This window comes from Netta rufina (genome assembly GCF_964035555.1).
Source record: "Netta rufina genome assembly, chromosome: Z".
NCBI classification, from domain to species: Eukaryota; Metazoa; Chordata; class Aves; order Anseriformes; family Anatidae; genus Netta; species Netta rufina.
This window is the reverse complement of record NC_140126.1, coordinates 39,226,765-39,246,437: the sequence shown is the minus strand read 5'-3', so window position 1 is coordinate 39,246,437 and position 19,673 is coordinate 39,226,765. Positions and strand designations below refer to the sequence as shown.

At 37.5% G+C, this 19,673-nt stretch overlaps 1 protein-coding gene across 1 annotated transcript in view; it reads left to right on the top strand.

Annotated features, from left to right (window-relative positions):
• The window catches only part of SLC28A3 (solute carrier family 28 member 3), a gene marked incomplete at both ends in the record, with an annotated part of 42,888 nt that overhangs the window by 10,834 nt on the left and 12,381 nt on the right, over positions 1-19,673 (top strand). Inside the window, 9 exons of the mRNA XM_084305569.1 lie at positions 586-668; positions 5,021-5,112; positions 6,221-6,410; positions 8,331-8,475; positions 10,155-10,268; positions 11,805-11,882; positions 17,198-17,278; positions 18,322-18,402; positions 19,479-19,604. Coding sequence (XP_084161695.1) covers positions 586-668; positions 5,021-5,112; positions 6,221-6,410; positions 8,331-8,475; positions 10,155-10,268; positions 11,805-11,882; positions 17,198-17,278; positions 18,322-18,402; positions 19,479-19,604 — 990 coding nt within the window. The remainder of the gene's footprint in view (positions 1-585; positions 669-5,020; positions 5,113-6,220; positions 6,411-8,330; positions 8,476-10,154; positions 10,269-11,804; positions 11,883-17,197; positions 17,279-18,321; positions 18,403-19,478; positions 19,605-19,673) is intronic.

The window sequence follows — 19,673 nt, the reverse complement described above, 5'->3', positions numbered from 1 at the left end:
TGGCGTCACCTTCTCTGAAGATATCCAAAACCCTCCTGGGTGCCATCCTGAAAAATATGCTGTAGGTCATCCTGCTTGGCAGGAGGAATGGACTAAATGATTTTCAGAGGTCCCTTCTCCCTTCCAGCCTCAGCCATGTTGTGATTCTGTGATCTGGTCAGTAGGCAACCATACTAGCATTCACTCTTCTAGCATATACTAGCACTTATACTAGCATAGTAGCAACCCTTAGCATTCGCTCTTCAGTAGGTATGCAATGCTAATTTGTACAGGAGCCTCTTTAACTCCAAGTAACACTAGAGGGTTTTTGTCCTTTATTTTCTCTTCCAAAATTGTGTGAAAGTCTTGGAAAAGTTTGTAACTCACAACACTGGTGAGTTGGAAGTCATGGTCTAACATGATAACTAGCATTTGCCTGCTAGTTATCACAGCACTGACAGCAGAAAGGAGAGTTAGAGCTGTGCTCACAATGCAGAAGGAAGTCTTGTGACTGCTTCAGCCACCTGCCTGTGGGGATTTCTGTTTTTCACATTACTTAACAAGCGTGCACCCTTCTCACAGCATTGGTACTGATCTGTTTTCCAGGAGGATGAATATGTCAATATTGAGAGTGATCTGCATGAAGACAAACACGACTCAGCAGCTGAGGAACAACCACACTTAAAAGGGTAATGTCATTTGGATGAGTAAGTGTTCTATTCACTTTATTCCAGCCTAAGCAATCAGCAGCCGGTGTTTCTGCATCTGGAGCAACAGCTCAAAAGTTTACAGCTGTGTCCCTGTGCAACACAGACTTTTGTATCACAATTTGGGTAATACAGAAACGCATTGTATTTTAAAATATTATACCTTTCAGCTGACATATGATTATGGAACACTTCTAAAACATTGCAAATTAAAGGAGCAATTTTACTTCTTTTTAAAATTAGCTATATGTTCAATATTTCTGTAAGGGCATTTTTAAAAGAGGCCTTAAACAGTATGCTCTTGCAGGAAGTGCAAGATTCACTATTGTCAGATTCACTACTTCAGTTTACATAGCTAATTAACCTATTTACCCCCCTGCAAATTATGAGATTAATAGATGTAAAAAAAAAAAAAAAAAAAAAAAAAAAGATATTTTGATCTGTTAGAAATTTTACATTTCATTAGCAGTAGCAGTAAACGACTACACAGTGAAAGTACACATTTTACTTGGGGATTGGTATTTTCTCAAAAACTACAAACCCTGTATAAGAAATTCAAGAATATGAGATAGAATACATCAAATTTTATTTTCATCAAATTTTATTTTATGTTATAACATATTATTACTAATTATTATAATTATTAATTATTATTATTTTATAGTAACATTAATTAATGATATTATATATTAATTATTTGTAATTAATATAATTATTATTCATATTGCATTTTTATTTTCATCAATTTTTATTTTAATGTCTTTAATGTCTAAAATATTTTTCTGTCATATTGAAACTTCATATAAATCCCCATAGAAGTCATACTTAATTTTTCTGCTGATTTCTATTTTTGCACTCTATTATGCCATTTCAGCTTTGAACCTACATTTCTACTATATGATTCTAGGAACTGACTTGCTCCTAAATAGGAGTTTCTCTAACTCAAACTGAACTACTTGAAATGATCTCATGCCTGTAGAAATGATACACTTATAAACAGAAACAGTAATTTTGGTGACGTCATTTATGCTTCTGAGTTGCACTGAGAGAACTTTAAAGACTCCTTAATATGATCAGATTTGCTGTTGACATCATATTACTAAGATACTGTTTCAAAGTTTAGATATCACCAGAATTTTCTCTTGTTTCTATTCTGTGTTCTTTGGCAATTTTGTCATTCCTGTAGCAGTATGTAACATGAAACGATTTCTTGTTTAAACACTTTGGGTCCTCTCTACCAAAACAAAAGGTTATATTTGATAGATCAAACACCAGAACAACTTACTAAGAGTCACCAGTGGCAAGTGACACCACTTCTGGGTGTCTACTGGGTGTCTACCCAGAAGTAAATTGATAGCACAGGCAAATGTTGGCACAGAAGTGCATGTACAAAGTCTTCCCCCTTCAGACCTTGGCCTCTGCCCTGAGAGAGGCAGAGCTGGATCAGAGATGAAATAGTCATTTTCATAGAATGGCTCAGGTTGGAATGGTTTTTGACCATCAAGTTCCAATTCCCCTGCCATGGGCCAAGGTGCCACACAGTAGATCACGGTGCCCAGGGCCTCATCCAAGGTCTTGAACACTTACAGGGATGGGGCATCCACAGCTTCTCTGGGCAACCTTTTCCACTGCCTCACCACCCTCTGAGTGAAAATTTTCCTCCTAACCTCTAATCTAAATCTCCCCTCTTTTAGTCTAAAACCATTTAAAACCTTGTCCTGTCATTATCTGACTAAGCAAAAAGTTCCTCTCCATCTTTTTTATAAGCACCCTTTCATTATTGAAAAGCTGCAATAAGGTCACCTCAGAGCCTTCTATTCTTCAGACTGAACACCCCCAGATCTCTCAGCCTTTTTCATAGCAGAGGTGCTCCGGCCCTCTGACAAATACTGTATGTTTGTCATTTATTTTGTTTTATTTGTACTTCTGTGGAGACCCAAGGCCTAACAGAGTTAGCCCTCAAAGGGCTTTACCTTTTTCCTATGTCCCCTTGTTCTTCCAACAGTAGAAGGTATTATGGCCTTGAGCTGCAAAAGCTTTTTGCAGACTGGAAGCTGAAGACCACTTTGCTCTATTTTAATTATATTCAAGCTACTGCTTGTCCTGTGTTGTTGGATTTGTTCTTGGGGTCTAAGTTTATTTTTATGTTGAGCACTTGACAAGGCAACAGTAGCTCTAAAAGCATGCCCTAATGTGATTTAATGTATTCCTTGTGTCTGGTTAAAAGAAGTATTCACAAAGTGCCCCTTAATTTCAAATGCATCGTTGATTTCTTTCAACTGAACAGCTTGTGATCCGAGACACAAAACCTTTGAAAGATCAGTCTGGATAACAATGATATGCAATATGCACAAGGTGGTAGCATTCACTTGGAGAGTACATGCAGACCAGAACAAGGATTTCTGAGATGCAAAATGAAAGGGAAAATAGTTTTGGTATACAAATATGTTTCACATTAAAGTTCTCTTTTAAATGTACTTAAATAAGTGTGTTTTTGTGCTTTTTCAACATCTATTAAGTAAAAGCCATCAGCAGTGTGCTGCACTTTAAGCCCCTAGCCTTTAACAAACAGTGTTTATTTAGTAAAGTAACTGGACTTCATTAGGAAGATGATTTTTTCTGCCACCTTTCAGAACAGAGCTGTACATTTATAACATATTATGCCTGAATTTTTAAGATATGCTGATATCAACATGATAACCACTAAAAAAAAAAAAAGGAAGATATTAGATTAAATAAGAAATTATAAAGAATTGTAATCTTAAAATAATGATTTAAAATCCCAAAGAACTCAAAAGACATAGTAATGGATAATAGCAACTATTTTCTCCTTTTTTTCTCTCTTTTTTTTTTTTCTTGGTGGAAGAACAATAAACTTGATAAAGTCACTCTGGCTTATTCATGCCAGTGTCTTTCATTTCTACATTTTTTTTTTCTTTTCCTGTTATATCTGAGATTGAGTGGCTAACCTAATGTTCTAAAAAGTAAAAGCAAAGAATTATTATTTGTGAAGTAAAAGGAATTCCTAGGAAAACAAATAAAAAATAAACAAAGAAAACCTGAAATATAAAAAGCAATTAAGATTTCTCAGAGATCCTGTTACTCTTTGAACTGAACAAGTGTTTTTGTTCTCTGCTGAGTGCTAATATAAATTAATATTTCTCTTTTTTTTTTTTAAGTGCAGAAAAGTAGAGTATTCACGCTGAATTTCAGCATGCATCTGACCCCAGCTACAGCTAGTTTCCCAACAAATACAGTCTGGATAATTACCTACTCTAAACCTATCACAGTCTTTGTAGACATTAAGGCTATGAGGCACCACTTTACAGAGACATAAGCTATAGCCGTGATTTCTTTTTCAGCTTGAATACTGAGGCACTTATTTAGCTAAAGCTTGTGTAACTAAAATACACCCACATCATCAGTATATTTAACATCGGAAATCTGTGCTGAATTAACTTTCTATTTCCCTAAATCTCAGGCTTCTTCATGAAATCACTATGTGTTACCCTTGGTGAGATTAGAAAAGAACAAAAATTAAGTATTTTGTAAGTGGAAGAATAGACACTAGGAAAGGACATGCAAATATTAAAAATCATTTCATCTTCCATGAAGTGATGAGTCTTTGACTAAAGGTTAGTGTAAATAACAAATAAATTTTCAAATCCAGAAGCATCTGTTAACACTATAATGTTTTAGATTGATACTGGTTATTTTGCATCCACAAGTGCCGATGGAAGCTACATGCTGTAAGACACACAAACCCTTTAAAATTATTTTTTTTTCTAGGAATGTTATATTTTCATAGGAATGTCACACAACTATTTTTTCAGCCTTCCTTCAAACCTTCTCTAACCTACTCCCTTGGGCCTTTGCAACTATAGCAACACTACTCCACACAGCAAAGCTGTGTTGGCTGTACTAACAACCTTTGTGATCTAGTAATGGACACAGAATCTTTATCTACCTATCTAGTCTGCACTAACCTTGTAAAACAGGCCTCGTTGTGGAAGAACTGTATTGTGGAGGCTGGCATAACTGGCCTACTAGCTTCAGCCCTCCAGATTCTTGACAGACTGGCCCATTAGATAGCTGGCAGATTTTCCTTTTTACTTGTTTAACATCAAACAAGAGAATTCCCGCCCCCCCAAAAAAAGTTTTGAAGATATCAAAATGATTTTCTTTGGCACTTAGGGTTCCAAATTTATCTCTTACTGTGGTGAAGAATACTCCAGGGAGAAATTTTTGTCAATTTAACCTGATGTTCCTGGGGAAACTACCTTTTTTATCTATAGCTCAAGTTTGTGTTCTGTTTGTTTTTCACATTTTCCTAGGTCTTTAGAAAAGAAATATGATAAAGCCTGTGATTTTTGCAAGAAACATAAAACCAGAATTAACTACGTGATCTATGGAATATTAATAACAGGTACAGTATATTACATTTAGTGTTGCTGAAGCCTTACTTACATACCTATACAAGGTTGTAGATTATATTTTTCTTGTATCAGATACAAAAACTCTTGACTGTCTTAAAAAACGCATTTGAAAGGAGGTAAAAGTGAATTTAGTCCCAGAGAAAGTTCCAGATTGCAAACCTCCACTCATTCCCAAATATAACAAAACCAAAATTTTGCTACACTGCTCCTCTAGCATGTTTTAACTCTGACTAACTGTTTTTCAGGGGAAAAAAGGGTAGTTCAGTCTCTATGTCTACTCAATTACTAGCCCTCTTCAAGAAGCTAGTTAAATTACAGTGTTAGGAACTTGCTCAAATCGATGAAATCACTCTAAAAAGAATCAGGGACCAACCTGGATGGAGTGTAAGTCAGCAGGCTAGAAATTAAAGCTTTCTGCTCTGACCCATATCACTCAACACCTACAGCAAATGTCTGCTTTAAGCAATGCTGTGTTGTATGTCAGCATGTAGTGCAAAGTCATTCAATTATTCTTGTTTGTTACTTTCCTAATTATTCAGTAGGCTGGTTTGAAACTGCCAAATGACAAATGATTAATAACTACTTTATGAAATAAATACATAAACTGCTTTTAAGCTTCCCAGTTACTTCAGAGAGCCATCAAATCAGGCAATAGGCAAATGCTTTTAAATGTTTCTTCAAATTTTATTGGATAAAATCATCCTCTTGTGAAAGAAGAAACAAGATCTATTTTCTTTAATTCACTACTTTTACACAGGAAAAAAGCAGCTATATAGATGTGCAAAGTGATTGATGTAATTTATATGAACTTGACCTGGCCAAAGTATATATATTCTGCTTCTACAAAAGAAAGTCACCAAAGAACAGTTCACCATTTTCCAGCAATGCAGTTTCATATCAATGAACATAAATAACAACACTATTTATGAAAGCCGAATTTCTCAATAGTTAGGCCAAGAGTCAGTAAAGCACTCAAGGCACTCAAAAGATAAGCACAGGCCTGACTTTAACCACATCCTTAACTCTGAATTTAAGATTTGATTCCGTTTTCAAAGAGACCAGACCTAACTGACATACGTGTTTTTGTTTCTGTGGCAGCTTACGTGGCAGTAGTTATTGCGGCCTGCAGCTTGAATTTTCAGAGGGCCTTTCCTCTCCTCATCATTACTGTCCTAGCTGTCTTCTTCATCTGCTGGGATTTTTTAGTAGTGAAGTATGAAGACAGAATTGCTGCATTTTTTTCTCCTGGAGAAAGATATTTGGAGAAACAGTGGTTTTGGCTGAAATGGTAAATATGAATGACTACGTACTTATACAACAGAATAAAGTGTTAGGTCAATTTACCTTTAAATCTTTCTTTAAACTTATGGCCCATAAGCACCAGAAGATAGATCAATCATAAAGAAAATGCAATAAAACCAAACGATATTTGAAGAACAATTATTTTTTTTTCCAGTTTGGAGATGTCAGGCACACCCTTAATATTTTAATGCAGTAGTCAGACGTCAAGAATATTTACAGGAAGAAAATGCCTGCTGTATTCATTCTACAAGCCAAAATGTGTTATTGTTGGTTGTTCAGAGAACTGAAGTTTGTTATCTAAGCACTACTTGTTCACATACCCCCACAGCAATGATCTCTAAGCTTTTTTACTTCAATCTTCTGGAGTCAAAACATACCAGCTACATTTGGTGTCATACAATCTTATTTGGGATGGTAGGCATTTATCCAGCATAAAAATGGTAGATATTTAGATATGGTTGCTTTTTATTCCAAATATTCCTTAGCAGTTAGTTATCAGGAATATTTAACACATAACTGGAGTGTGAAAGGAGGCTCACAGAGGTTCCAAAGGCCAAAAAAAAAAAAATCCTTAAAAAGAAAATGAAAGTGGTCAGTCACCTTTGCTCTCAGTTACATCACCTTCTCTCAGAGGAAGAAAAAGCTGTAAGGAAGAGTCATTCTGGGTTCAGGCAAATGAACACGAATCTTTTTTTTTTTATTTAAGATTTTTATATGGTTTTACCCCAGGAGCAGGAATTTCAAAGAAAGATGCTATAAAGGTTGTAGTCCTTCTGCTTCTGAGTCACGTTAGAGAGCGATTGCACACGAGTACCTATGTTAGACAATTTGGCAGCATCTCTAGGGGAGAGGAGGAGCACAAAGACCAGTAGACCTCTGATGGGCAGGTGGGACAAGTCAGGGTCCATAAGTGCTGTATTATGCAGGCTGCAATCTGTAAATGGTGTGTGTCAGATTAAATGCTTAACTGTAGGTCACAGATTCCAGCAAGAGACAGAAAATCTCTCAGGTGCAGAAAGTGTTGTTTAGCATTGCAATGGACAAAACATTTTGTGGAGCTAGTTTGCAGTATTTTTGATCCAGGCCTAAAAACAAAATTTGGGTATCTAGGTACCACTGATATCACTGGAAGCTAAACAACAGTTAGACACAACTAACATGAAAGAACTGGGGCTGTGTTTAATCTTTCTCTCTGTAAATGGGATGATGTATTTCCTTGTCCCTCAGACTGTCATTGGGATAGTTACCCTAATAAGGAAACCAGACACAGTTCTATGTTAGCGGGGACCATAGAAACACTAAACACAGATGTGAACAGTGCTCTCGTTATTGTTTCTAAAATGGCTAAAATTGCTATGACTAAAAGATATTTTTTAAACAGATTACAGCCAGTTGCAAAGTAAGTCAGTTTCATAGGCCCACCAGTTAAACTACAGGATATAGTTGAAATGAAATGAAATGAAATGAAATGAAATGAAATGAAATGAAATGAAATGAAATGAAAACCACACGATTAGGCTGACCTGCCCAGATCTAAGAAATGAATCAAGAGAGATGACAGGAAGGGAAAAGGAGGATAGAGTGAGAAAAGATTTTCATTTCATTTAACAGAAATAATGCTCAGACAAAAGTCACTTGTGTTTTATTGTTTTTTTTTTTTTTCCCACACTTTGACTCTGGGGACGTGGTCAGAGAACAATTCTAGATGCCAGCACGGGATGTTGCTGTTAGAGTAGCATGAGTAGCACAAGTAAAAATGATTTCCTACTTATGTTCCTGCTAAACATTTCAGCTTAAAACGTGCTCAGAGCTCTCATTCATAGACATATGTAAATGTAGAGGTGACAGGGGGAGAAGGAATGTCTGGTCTCCTTCACAATGTTACGCCTGGCACTTTCTCTTGCAGGGTGCTGTGTGCAGCTCTTATCATAACTATCATCCTCTGGCTTGTCTTTGACACAGCAAAACAGGGATCCCGCCAGATGATCTCTTTTGGTGGGCTTGTGATGTATGTTGTCTTGATGTTTGTCTTCTCCAAATACCCAGCCAGAGTGAGTATCTAGTCTACTTTGGTTTTTGAGTTTAATGTCTCAAAACTATTTCCCTACGCTGGTGTTGAGTTCAGTAAGAGTAACTGAAAATCTATGAACAGCAAAACTTAAACTTGTCAGAGCACAGTGACACATTTCACTTCTGAAGAAAGCCATTCTGCTCTGACATCTTGGGAAGCAGACGTGGGGCTGTACTGGCAGCTGGCTCTCATTTTTCTGGGAGGCTACATCCTGTCCTATGTACTAGCACTTCTGTGGATGGGGATGTGTTTGGTCCCAGAGCATCATGGCAAGGCTAGGCAGTTTGCTCTGTGCCTCAACCACAACAGGCTCACCACAGCTCCCAAGATGTCACAGGTGCTTGTATGAATACATTATTGTCATATCAACACAGATTAAGTGGAACTGGAAATGGGTTCCTCTTCTGTGGTTCTTACTCCCTCTTAAGTTTGATTCATACTGCAGATGCCAAGCTCAGTCCTCAGATTTCATTTACATGTTCCCATAGTCTTGTTGATGCCATTTATTTTAATTTTCCAGCTGAGCTATCCACCTTAATGCCCTGCATTACTGTGATACTACAACGGAGTTAATTCAGCCACCACACCTCTCACCTCAGCTTTTATCCCTGTGTGTATGCCAACCACACAGTGTCTGCTTTTACCGGTTGTATATTAATCTACTAGGTCATCGAGTTTCACCAACATTTTTTCAACACTCCTACCTCTGTGCTGAGGATTTGCTTCACAGAAATACCTCCCTCAGCATGGACTGGTGGCCCTGCCACTCCCCACCCTTTACAACTGCTACTGCCTCCAGCTGAGGTGAAAACCTGTATGGTCCAAATGCTTTGTGCTCTCAAAGGGGTTCTCCTTACACCTAATTGGCTTGTGTTATTCAAATATCATCTGAGTAAATTAGCGAGTGCCATCTCAGCTCTTTGCCTTGTAAATTTTCAGATTTAGATTTGGTGTTCACAAAACAAAGATGTTTTCTGAGGCAACAGAGCAGAAATCTGCAGTATAGTAGAGGGACTGGTCACATGCTGCCACAGTTTTTCCTGCAACTGCATTCATATCATATGAATTGCAATAGCCAACACTAAGTAGCTCTCAACTAGCCAAGCTCTTTAAAGCTGCAGAAGATGAATGTAGTTGAAATTACTTTAAAAATAGCAAAGTTACCTTATTCCCAGTCCAGATATTTGAAGAGTCCCTATGGTTAGTTACTTTTTTCCAATGTTCCCATTTCAGTAAAAAAAAACAAAACAAAAAACAACCCTGTCAAAGTAACACTTGTTTGTTGCCATCATGTATGTTTATTTGTTTATTTAATCTTTAAGCTTTATCTTTATTAAGATGATATTTCATCGTTAACACAAGAAGAACAGTTTCTCCTGTTCTTTCTCCTTGTTTACCTGCGCCCTGTAATTGTGAAAAGAACATGTTCTTACTTACCTAGACAGCTTTTCAGCAACTAGCTCAGATAGAGGCAACCACATTGCAGACCCTTTGAGCCCCCTTGAACATGTTTTGACAGCTGCTGCTACCCTGCAGTAAGCCAGACAATCCCTACATTATTTTAACAAACATCTAAAGTATATTATTATGTATTCAAATAACAAATGGTTTCTCTCTTTTTTTTTTTTTTTAATTATTTTCATTTTTCTGTCCATCTAGGTTGCTTGGAGACCAGTATTTTCAGGAATAGCAATGCAGTTTGTTCTTGGGATTCTTATTCTGAGGACCAAAGTGGGGTTTGATGTATTTAATTGGCTAGGAATTCAGATCCAGGTAAGCTACTGGACAAAAACATTTACTTTTTATATCATTTTCGGTCTTAAGACTCTTACATAGCAGTCAGGCAATGCAGTGATCCATTTGCCCTGGGATGTTTCCCCAGCTGAGAAAAATTGAGATCTCAGAGTGGTAGTTAACAACCTGAATTCAATCTTGTCGTTTCTGTTTTGCCCAATTAGCACATTATCAACCTTGTGGGACAGGTTGATAAGTAATGACCAGAGTACTCTGTTTGTTAGTGACTCTACTTCCCTTAGATTAAAATCATAACTTGCATCCCTCCAAACACACAGAAAAACTAATGTTCCATGACACTTATAGAAACTCTTAGACTTGGTCCAACTCCAAAACATCCTTCTGATAATGCTGCTGTGATGAAAAGCCTTGGGATTTAGCAAGGCAGAACAATCATTATCCTCAGAATAGCCCAAGGTCGTGGTCACAGTGCCATTTCATAGTTCTCACAACACGTAAAAAACTAAATTCAAGTACAAGTGGCAAAATTCACAGTTGGGACCAGACAAAACAGCTTGCTGCAAGCAGTAAGGGATCTTTAGGGAGGAGACAGGATCCTGCCACAGGTGTCTCTACAGCAGTCTGCAGGTAAAATTTCTTTTTTAAAAAGGCAATTGCTGAAAGGTAATAATTAAGATAAATCCAAAAAGCAGATCAGAGAGTACCCACTGAAGGACATTCAGAGTTTCCACCCCAGGGATACTACTGACACAACTGTTCTTCACAGTACAGATAATTAAGTGCATTTAAATCAAGACAGTGCAGAATGTACCGTTTCCGTGAGGGAGTGAAGGCACAGGTCTGACGTCTGTCTGGCTGCTAATCTGCAAGCAGCAGGAGTCATCTGGGTTTTGTCACCAGATTCTCAGCCTCCCCTTCCAATTTTGACTGAAGTGGGTCTAGTGCCCCCTTTTGTTAGCTCCGTATAGTTTACAGCTACTCCTCTCACAACTCGTTACCCTGGCTATTACATTTCCGTTTTAAACAGAATCATTAATAGCATATGTTGTCAACAGGAGTATAAAACTGCACCACAATACCAGAAGTAAAAAGTAAAAGCTTCTTTTATGACAGCTTTTGGCTACTCTTTTCACAACTCACGAGTTCAACTGTTAAATTTAAACTGTAATTTATTGTACATATTAACATTAAGGGAGTATAGGAATACTCCATAATATCAAGATTAAAAAATTCAGTTTTATTTTATTATAGTTTATTGCCTTTATTTTTTTGGGTGCAACAGGAAAACTTGCACCGTGCTGTTCATCTACACAGTTTGAAATAATCTGCATTCATAGAAGAACAGAGCAGAGACCCCTGATTCAGCCAGACACAGTCAGTTAAGCCTGTACCCATAAAGAGCAGAGCACAAGCTCCTTGGACCTCACCTGATAGCTGCGGGAAGACCAGCAATATTTGCATAATTTTTATCTTGGACATGGACTAGCAATATTTGCATATTTTTTATCATGGACATGGAGCCTATGACTAATTTCATTTGCTTTCTCTTTGTAGACTTTTTTGGAGTACTCTGACACAGGTGCTAAGTTTGTGTTTGGTGAAAAGTATACAGATCATTTATTTGCTTTTAAGGTAAGGAAGCTTTTATATATACTGTATAGACAGGCAACAGAGAAAGGAAGCGTATGTTTGGGAAATATATATCTTCTGATACCAGTGCAGTAACCATACAGATCAGCTAAGAGGAAAACTCTTCCTTATTCTACTCTGAATAGATATTGTGGGAACCTTCCATATCAGGGATTGTAGTGATAGGACAAGGAGTAATGGTTTTAAACTAGGGTAGATTTAGAATAGATATGTGGAAGAAATTCTTTAATCTGAGGGTGGTGAGGCGCAGGAACAGGTTGCCCAGAGAAGCTGTGTATGTCCCACCCCTGCGAGTGTTTAAAGCCAGGTTAGAAGGGGCTTTGAGCAAGCTGGACTAGTGGGAGGTATCCCTGCCCATGGCAGGGGGGTTGGAACTGGATGATCTTTATGGTCCCTTCCAACCCAAACCACTCTGTGATTTTGTGATTCTATGATAAAGCCCTTCATTTATTGCCAGGCACTGAGTGAGATTACACGTGTTTAGTACAGTTACAGCAACTTATATTACAAGTATACAAGACTCTGGAACATGCTTCTACAAGGACTCCTCCCTGGTCCTGCTGAAACAAATATTATCTCAAGCCTATCTTTCCTCCCCCCTCCACAAGTAAAGTTGCTATACTATGTTATGTTGTTATGTTGTACTATCCTAAAGTGCTGTGTAGACCACTGCCTCACAGACCTCGCTCCTGTAGAAGTGGAGAGCCTCCTTGTATCCATATACTAAGTAGAAGTGGCCCATGCATAAGCACAAAGAATTGCATTGAGTCATGTCTGGCATTCATGTGATCCCATGGAGATTCCCCTGCTCTCCCTTAGAATTTGTAGGGAAAATGCTGTAAAACATCTCTATGTTCTTCACCATGTAACGGGATGATGTCTGGTTTTGTTCCCACATAGAGTCCATGCCATGACACTTACTAGTCTGGAATCAAGAACATTTATATGTTCAAAATAACATCAACAACAACAAAAACAATGCAGAATGTATAAGGACTCTACTAGGGACCATTCCTCTGATCAGACAGAGACTGCTGTCATGAACTTCAGATGTCTGACCATGGGCTTACAAAATTACCTCTTTCTTGCCTGAATGTGGTACTCCAAACTAGATATAGACTTAGCACTATCACTTCTTAAGAATAATAATAATTTTTAAAATGTTATCTATAAAATATGCTGTTATTAAGAATACTCATAATAATTTAACAGGAAAAAAAAAAAAAAAAGAAGCATTTCAGCAAGGAATAGAAATTACATTTTAATTACAGTATTTTCTCTTCCTTTTGTTTCACTTTTCAGTCTTTTCTCACCTGTACTCTATTAAGCAGTCAAATGGCAACTTGCATTCATGATTACATATTTTGGGTGTGAAATGATTTTATCCCTAACCCCAACCCAAATGCTATTGTCCTGTGTTTCTGCACAGTGCATTCTGAATATGATTTTTCAAGTTAATTTTATAATGTTTCTGAGATGATGCAAAACATTTTGCTGACTAAAGCCATAACTATCGACCAGACTGTCAAAAGTTTGCTTCCATGTATGCAAACATCCACTAGTTTTACTGTATGTGGAGTTTCTAGAAGATGATAACAAGCACAAAAAAAAAAAAAAAAAAAAAAAAAAGAGTTGATTTTCAGAGCTGCATATGTCTTGGTATAGGAATATGTACAGTAAACAGAGTGGCAGATAAACACATCGCATGACAAAACATCCTCCATCCTCTAATTCTGTAGGAAGAGATTTCTGTCTTTCTACAATGGTCATGATGGTCATGAGTGACAGCCAGCCTATTATCTCTTGAAACACTTGTCACTTTTTTAGACATTAAGATGGTCAAAAATACTTTTGTGTCTTTCAAATATTTTATCAAATCTGCATATAGTGCTGAGCTGACCAGATTTTGACCCATGATTATTCCAAAGTGTGTTCAAAAAATGAAACCTCTCAATCTTGGCTTAGCTCAGGAGAGGGAGTAAACAAGTAACAGTACCTCTTTGCAGAAAGCTATCAGAGCCCAATCACATCCATATTGCATCCTTAGAAATAAGCAGAGACACCTCAGTTTTCTGCTGTGTTAGATGCATGTGGCTTCCAGAGTAGACATATCCCCCACAGGCATTCTGGCAAGTCCCTCTACAGCCTTTGTGCCTTTTAGTCACAGAAACACTAATTAGTCATAGTCATTAGGGTTTTTCACATGCATGTTTGTGTATGCAGATGCAGAGTTTCAGAGTTCTGAAAAAACTTGCCCACATAAACAAGCTAATGCACATTGTTTTACTGTAAGAAAAAATACTCTGAACTAGCAGAAACACTCTTTTAGGTCTATTACTAAGTCTGGTGAGTGCGATCACACAAAGTTTCTCTTGCGTTTATCACACTTGAGTAGTCAAGTAGTTGGACAATACCTTAATATTGAGTCATCTCCTCTGTTGACTACAAAAGGCAAGGTTTGCTTCAAGAAGCAGGGAGTTAGGCTTCTAAGCCTAGATTTCTAGTGAGATTAGCAAGCCATATAAATGTAATTCTAAGGAGATCTTTCATATCAGTTCTCAATGGAAATATAATGGGATTTTTCACAGTGCTCATTAAATTTATTCATTATTACATTTTTCATTTAACCAACAAATGAAACACAGCTAATTACAAATAATATTGCACCACTACCTCCCCTTGCCATGCAGGTATTCTTACATACACAATGTATGTAGATGTCCCATAGTTAGAGAGGGAAGTTGTTCTTAGATTCCATGCCTAAGGCCATGAGAAGGAACCATCTGATGTTATTGATGCCATGACTCTTACTCTCCTCCTTTGGGCACTGCAACAAGGAGGAGGGGTTTGGCCTCCTCTCACAGATAACTTGCGAAGGATGAGGAATGGGCTCAAGTTGCTCCAGAGAAAGTTGAGGTTGGAAATTAGGAGACATTTCTTCTCAGAAAGGGTAGTCAGGCATTGGAGGCCAGGGAGGTGGTGGTGGCACCATCCCTGGGGGTGTTTAAGGAAAGGTTGGACATGGTGCTTAGGGATATGGTTTAATGGGTAATATTAGTGGTAGGTGGACAGTTGGACTAGATGATCGTGGAGGTTTTTTCCAACCTTAATGATTCTATGAGGGAGAGGATGGTGAGCAACACATGATGTTCCTTCCCCCTCTGTTCTCCAACTCTCATCCAATCTGCAATATGCAGTCCCACATAGGCCCAGACTGAAAGTGACATTTCTCCTTCTCTCACTCTCAGGGAGAGAGGAACCATACAGACATGGGACCAGAGGAGTTTTCTTGAGGTTGTTCTGTCCTTTCTCCCAAGTTTCAAAACCACTGACTTAACATTTCAGTGTATTAGTACAGCAGGGTGCCTTTCTGCAAAACAGTTCATGTGGTTTGGGTTTTTTTTTGTTGTTTGTTTTGTTTTCAGTTGTTAAGTTGTTAAGTGTTTTTCATTACATTTATGTCTGCAGGCAGTGCAATTGAAAACCCACTGCTATGCAACGGATTGCAAGTAGTTTATTTCCATTCTGCTTATTTTAGAGTAATGGTTTGCATATACTTTTTTCCCTGTCACTTTGTTATGACCTAGATAAATGCTAGCCTGGTTGTGACAGATCATTGCAACAATTATTTACCTGTTAAACGGTTGCTACTATTTTCTGATGAAGACATAACATAATAGATACCACATTAAGTCATTGGGAATTCAGGCAGGAGAGTTTACTTCCAAAGTAGTCCCCAGTTTCTTTATGCAGTGAAGGCAGATATTAAAAAAAAAAAAAAAAAAAAAAACTCCCTGTTTCATAAAGACTAATGCTACATCCAGAACTGCCTGCAACTCAAAAATGGAAAAGCATCTTTTAGAGTTATCTAAGCTATTTTCAGAGGAAAGTGCACAAGAAGTGAGGCAGAGGGATGCTGGCTGTCACCCAGCACAGGCAGAACATTGTCTCCTCACTCCTTCAGCTAGAAATGTACATACCATGGTAGCATCCATTCAGAGTGAAAGACACTTGACTTATGATTTTTACCATCCAATATATACAGCTGACCTTTGATCATCTAAACTGAGTCTCCAGAGTTTTATCAAAATTGTTGTTTGTATTAACTTTTCTCTAGAAAGGAACAGCATTAATTTACCAGCAAGTTCTGAACAAACAATGCATTTTGTTCTTTCTTGTTCTGTTCACTTCTTTTCTTTATGATGTATTATGACCTTGGTTGAACATACATAAAAGCTTATTATTTCTAATAGTGCTGTTTTAGCTATAACAAACTTGTCTGCCTAATTCTGGACCTTTCTGGGGGATATTTCTTCCTGTTACATACAAAATGCTGAGCTCCTACACGTTTAACATACTTGAAAACCAAGTGATACCAGTTTTATTCAGTATGAAAAACTAACACAGTTAATAACCTGTCACACAGTGGGTTAGGCATTGTTGGAATTATTTTAAGTCATATTTAAGGAAAATGTTCTTCCTTCAGTCTCAACTGAAGGAGAGATACTTAGAGACTCCTTGTATTTAAAAAGTGTACACCTGTGAATTTGTTTTTATGTAGACTGTGTCTGCATTCACAATTACAGAGTTCTTGAATGTACCCCATTGTCATTACACTGTCATATAATGTTATTAATAGCACTGAATAACAAAGGAAAGAGGATTTTGATATAGTGTGTTATTAGGAAGCAGCTACACTGTTTGAGCTTTCTAAGGAAGCTGTCCTTGATTCTGGGAAATAAGTCAGTTACAGTCTCCATCAGAATCTCCCCATCTTCTGATGGATTTGTCTCCCAATGTTTATATAGCACTCTAAAAAGTTTTATGTTTTTTGTTTGTTTGTTTGTTTGTTTGTTTGTTTGTTTTTTAACACACACACGGAAGCTGACTTCTGAATTCTATGCTACAGTCCCACTGTACATATTTCGTGGTTTTCAAAGTCTACAGATGTACATATCCAAGTCTTTGTAGATGCCAGTGCCCAGTAGTTGTTTGAGCTGTCTCAAACATAGCTATCAACAAATGTGTATCATATTAAACCAGACTGTTTCAAAACTATTGCTGTCCTATCAGAGAACTAAACAGATACATAAAAAACAATTCCAGCACAAACACACACAAAAAGTCTAGAAAGTTAAAAGTTTTACAGCATAAGTGTAAGCTTAATGATCAGTTTTCAAGACCTCTAAGTGTATCTTAAAAAACATGAACATCTTTTTCAAAAATTAAGTAACCTACAGAATCAAGGACAGAAAAAACACTCTCGAAGTGTTAATGATTTTGTGTTTCTAAATCAGGTCCTGCCAATTGTGGTTTTCTTCAGCACAGTAATGTCTATGCTGTATCACCTCGGAATCATGCAATGGCTCGTTGGAAAGGTAGGAATAGTCACCAGTAGATTCTCATTTGCCTACTACAGGACACCTCTTAAACACATGTAACACTGGCCCAGTCCAAGCTGTTCTGGGATGGACATGTGGGAGGTAGTTTATTTTTAACCTAGAAATAGTTTTGAATGTTACAGCCACAAAATCCTAACTGACATCATCTAGAATGCTTTCTTCCACCAGCATGGTCTTATTGTTAATATCACAGTAGTTGTTAGGTTTTAAATCTTCCTTCCATCCTTCCATCCATCTGCCCCATGTCCATTCCCCAAAATGTATGATTGAAGTTAGACCACAGCCAGTGGATTGTTGCCAACTGCTAAGCACTGCAGAAGCAATTGCAAGCACTTCCCTGTCACAGATCCCCAGAGAACTTGTGTCTCTGACTAAGATCAGCAGATGTTTCCTCACCTCATTCTTTAAGTGTTCATTTCAGTCAGGTCCTAGGTCCAGTGTCAGTGTCCAACAGCATAATAGCAAGTCTACAAATAGTCTTTCTGCCCTGTCTGCCCAAAGAACTTAGCAGATGAGGGAAAAGATCTTTTTGTATGGTAGTGGTTAAAGCATATTTCTAGATAAACTTCAAAAGTCCTTTGACCTTCTCATTCCAAGGATTGTTACATTATCACCACAAACCTAACCTAGCTGAAATACCATGTGCTAAAATTTCTAATATGTATTTTGAGCCTTAATAAAATTTTACATTTTCTCCCTGTATATGATCAAAGTCCATATGGACAGGCATATAAATAATAAGGACACATTAAAATATCTGCTTCTAGTAACTCAGTTCCATGTTCAGGAGGAGCCTGGGGTCTTTCAGAATTGTACTCTCAATTCTTTTAAATCATTATTCCTCTGTCTTATTTAAGCATGCTACTATTATATGAATGGACAATATCTTGGTGTTGGAATCATTAACTCGGGAAATATTTTAAGGCGTCTCAGAACTCTGACATTGACGTGATTAATTCAAGAAGTACATTTATTAGGCAGACCAATGTCTCCTTTTTTTTCTTTTTTAATAACTTTAGGTTGGCTGGATAATGCACATTTTTATGGGGACAACTCCTGTTGAGTCTTTTGTAGCTGCTGGTAACATATTTGTGGGACAGGTGAGTTGAAGCATAGAAAAACATACTAGTATAGGATTCCTGATTATTGTGAAAGATGGCTGCTCAGCAAGCATCTGTGTATAAAAACAATAATCCTCATTTCATATGAAGTAAGGACTACAGTACAGAGTGACTGGTGGTTGATTTCCAGAAAGACTGAATTCTGCTAAGTGTTGGCGGTGATACAAAATGGGGCAGGTTTTGGGAACCGTATCTCTTCTCAACAGAAATTTAAGCATAAATATAGGTGATAGATCTCCCTTAAAATGACTACAAGACTACTCCAAGGCTATGAAAAAAATATATTTTTTTTTTCAAATAAGAAGGAAAAGGCAAATAGGAAGAAAAGAACTTTCATGAGGTAGGCAAGGGCAGAAAGACAGATAATTCAGAAAAAAATAAGATCCAGGCTTGGCTTTGCAAGGCCTTAGACAGGAAAGCATGAGACAGACTAATTTCCCAACTAATGGGAAAATCCAATAAAACAACACTACAGCAGTGTCTGTGCCCATCTTGAAAACACTGGGAAAAGATCACCAAGTAATGTCCAAACACAGAAACAATGCTAACACATGATAGTTATTTTGCAGCAGTGCCCCACTGTTTAGTACTTCTTACAGACTTAAACCAGTATGTCCATATTATACTACCCCCAGGATGTGCTCACACACATACCAGAGGACTCAGAGCTTTAACCTGAGTTCAACCTATAAATACTGGTTGGTATGCATGTTTCACATGACATACAGGTTTAACTGCAGCTCAGACCCATGGCTGTTTCTAACTCATTCAAAACTGGGTTGGGATTTCCTGACAATTCCACTAGGTTTGGGGTAGACTTTAAAACAACAAGAACTATCTACAGACGAGATGGATGTTGGTACAATTTTCCCTCTTGGGGAAAAAAAAAAAAAAACAAAAAAAATATTATATTCAGAGCATTCATTAGCACAAAGATTAACTAGTAAAAAACACCTAGGAATGTGCAATGCAGCCACTGATTTTCCTGACCTGTTAATAAACCTCTGAAGATTTATTAGGTGGTTCTTCATTTGTTGGTTGTTCTTCACTTCCAGACAGAGTCTCCTCTCCTGGTAAGGCCCTACTTACCATACATCACCAAATCTGAACTCCATGCAGTCATGACAGCAGGATTCTCCACTATTGCTGGAAGTGTCTTAGGTGCATATATTTCTTTTGGGGTAAGAAAAGGAAGAAGAACTGAAAAATACATTTTCTGTCTTAAATCATGCAAGTACAGAAGCCTAGGT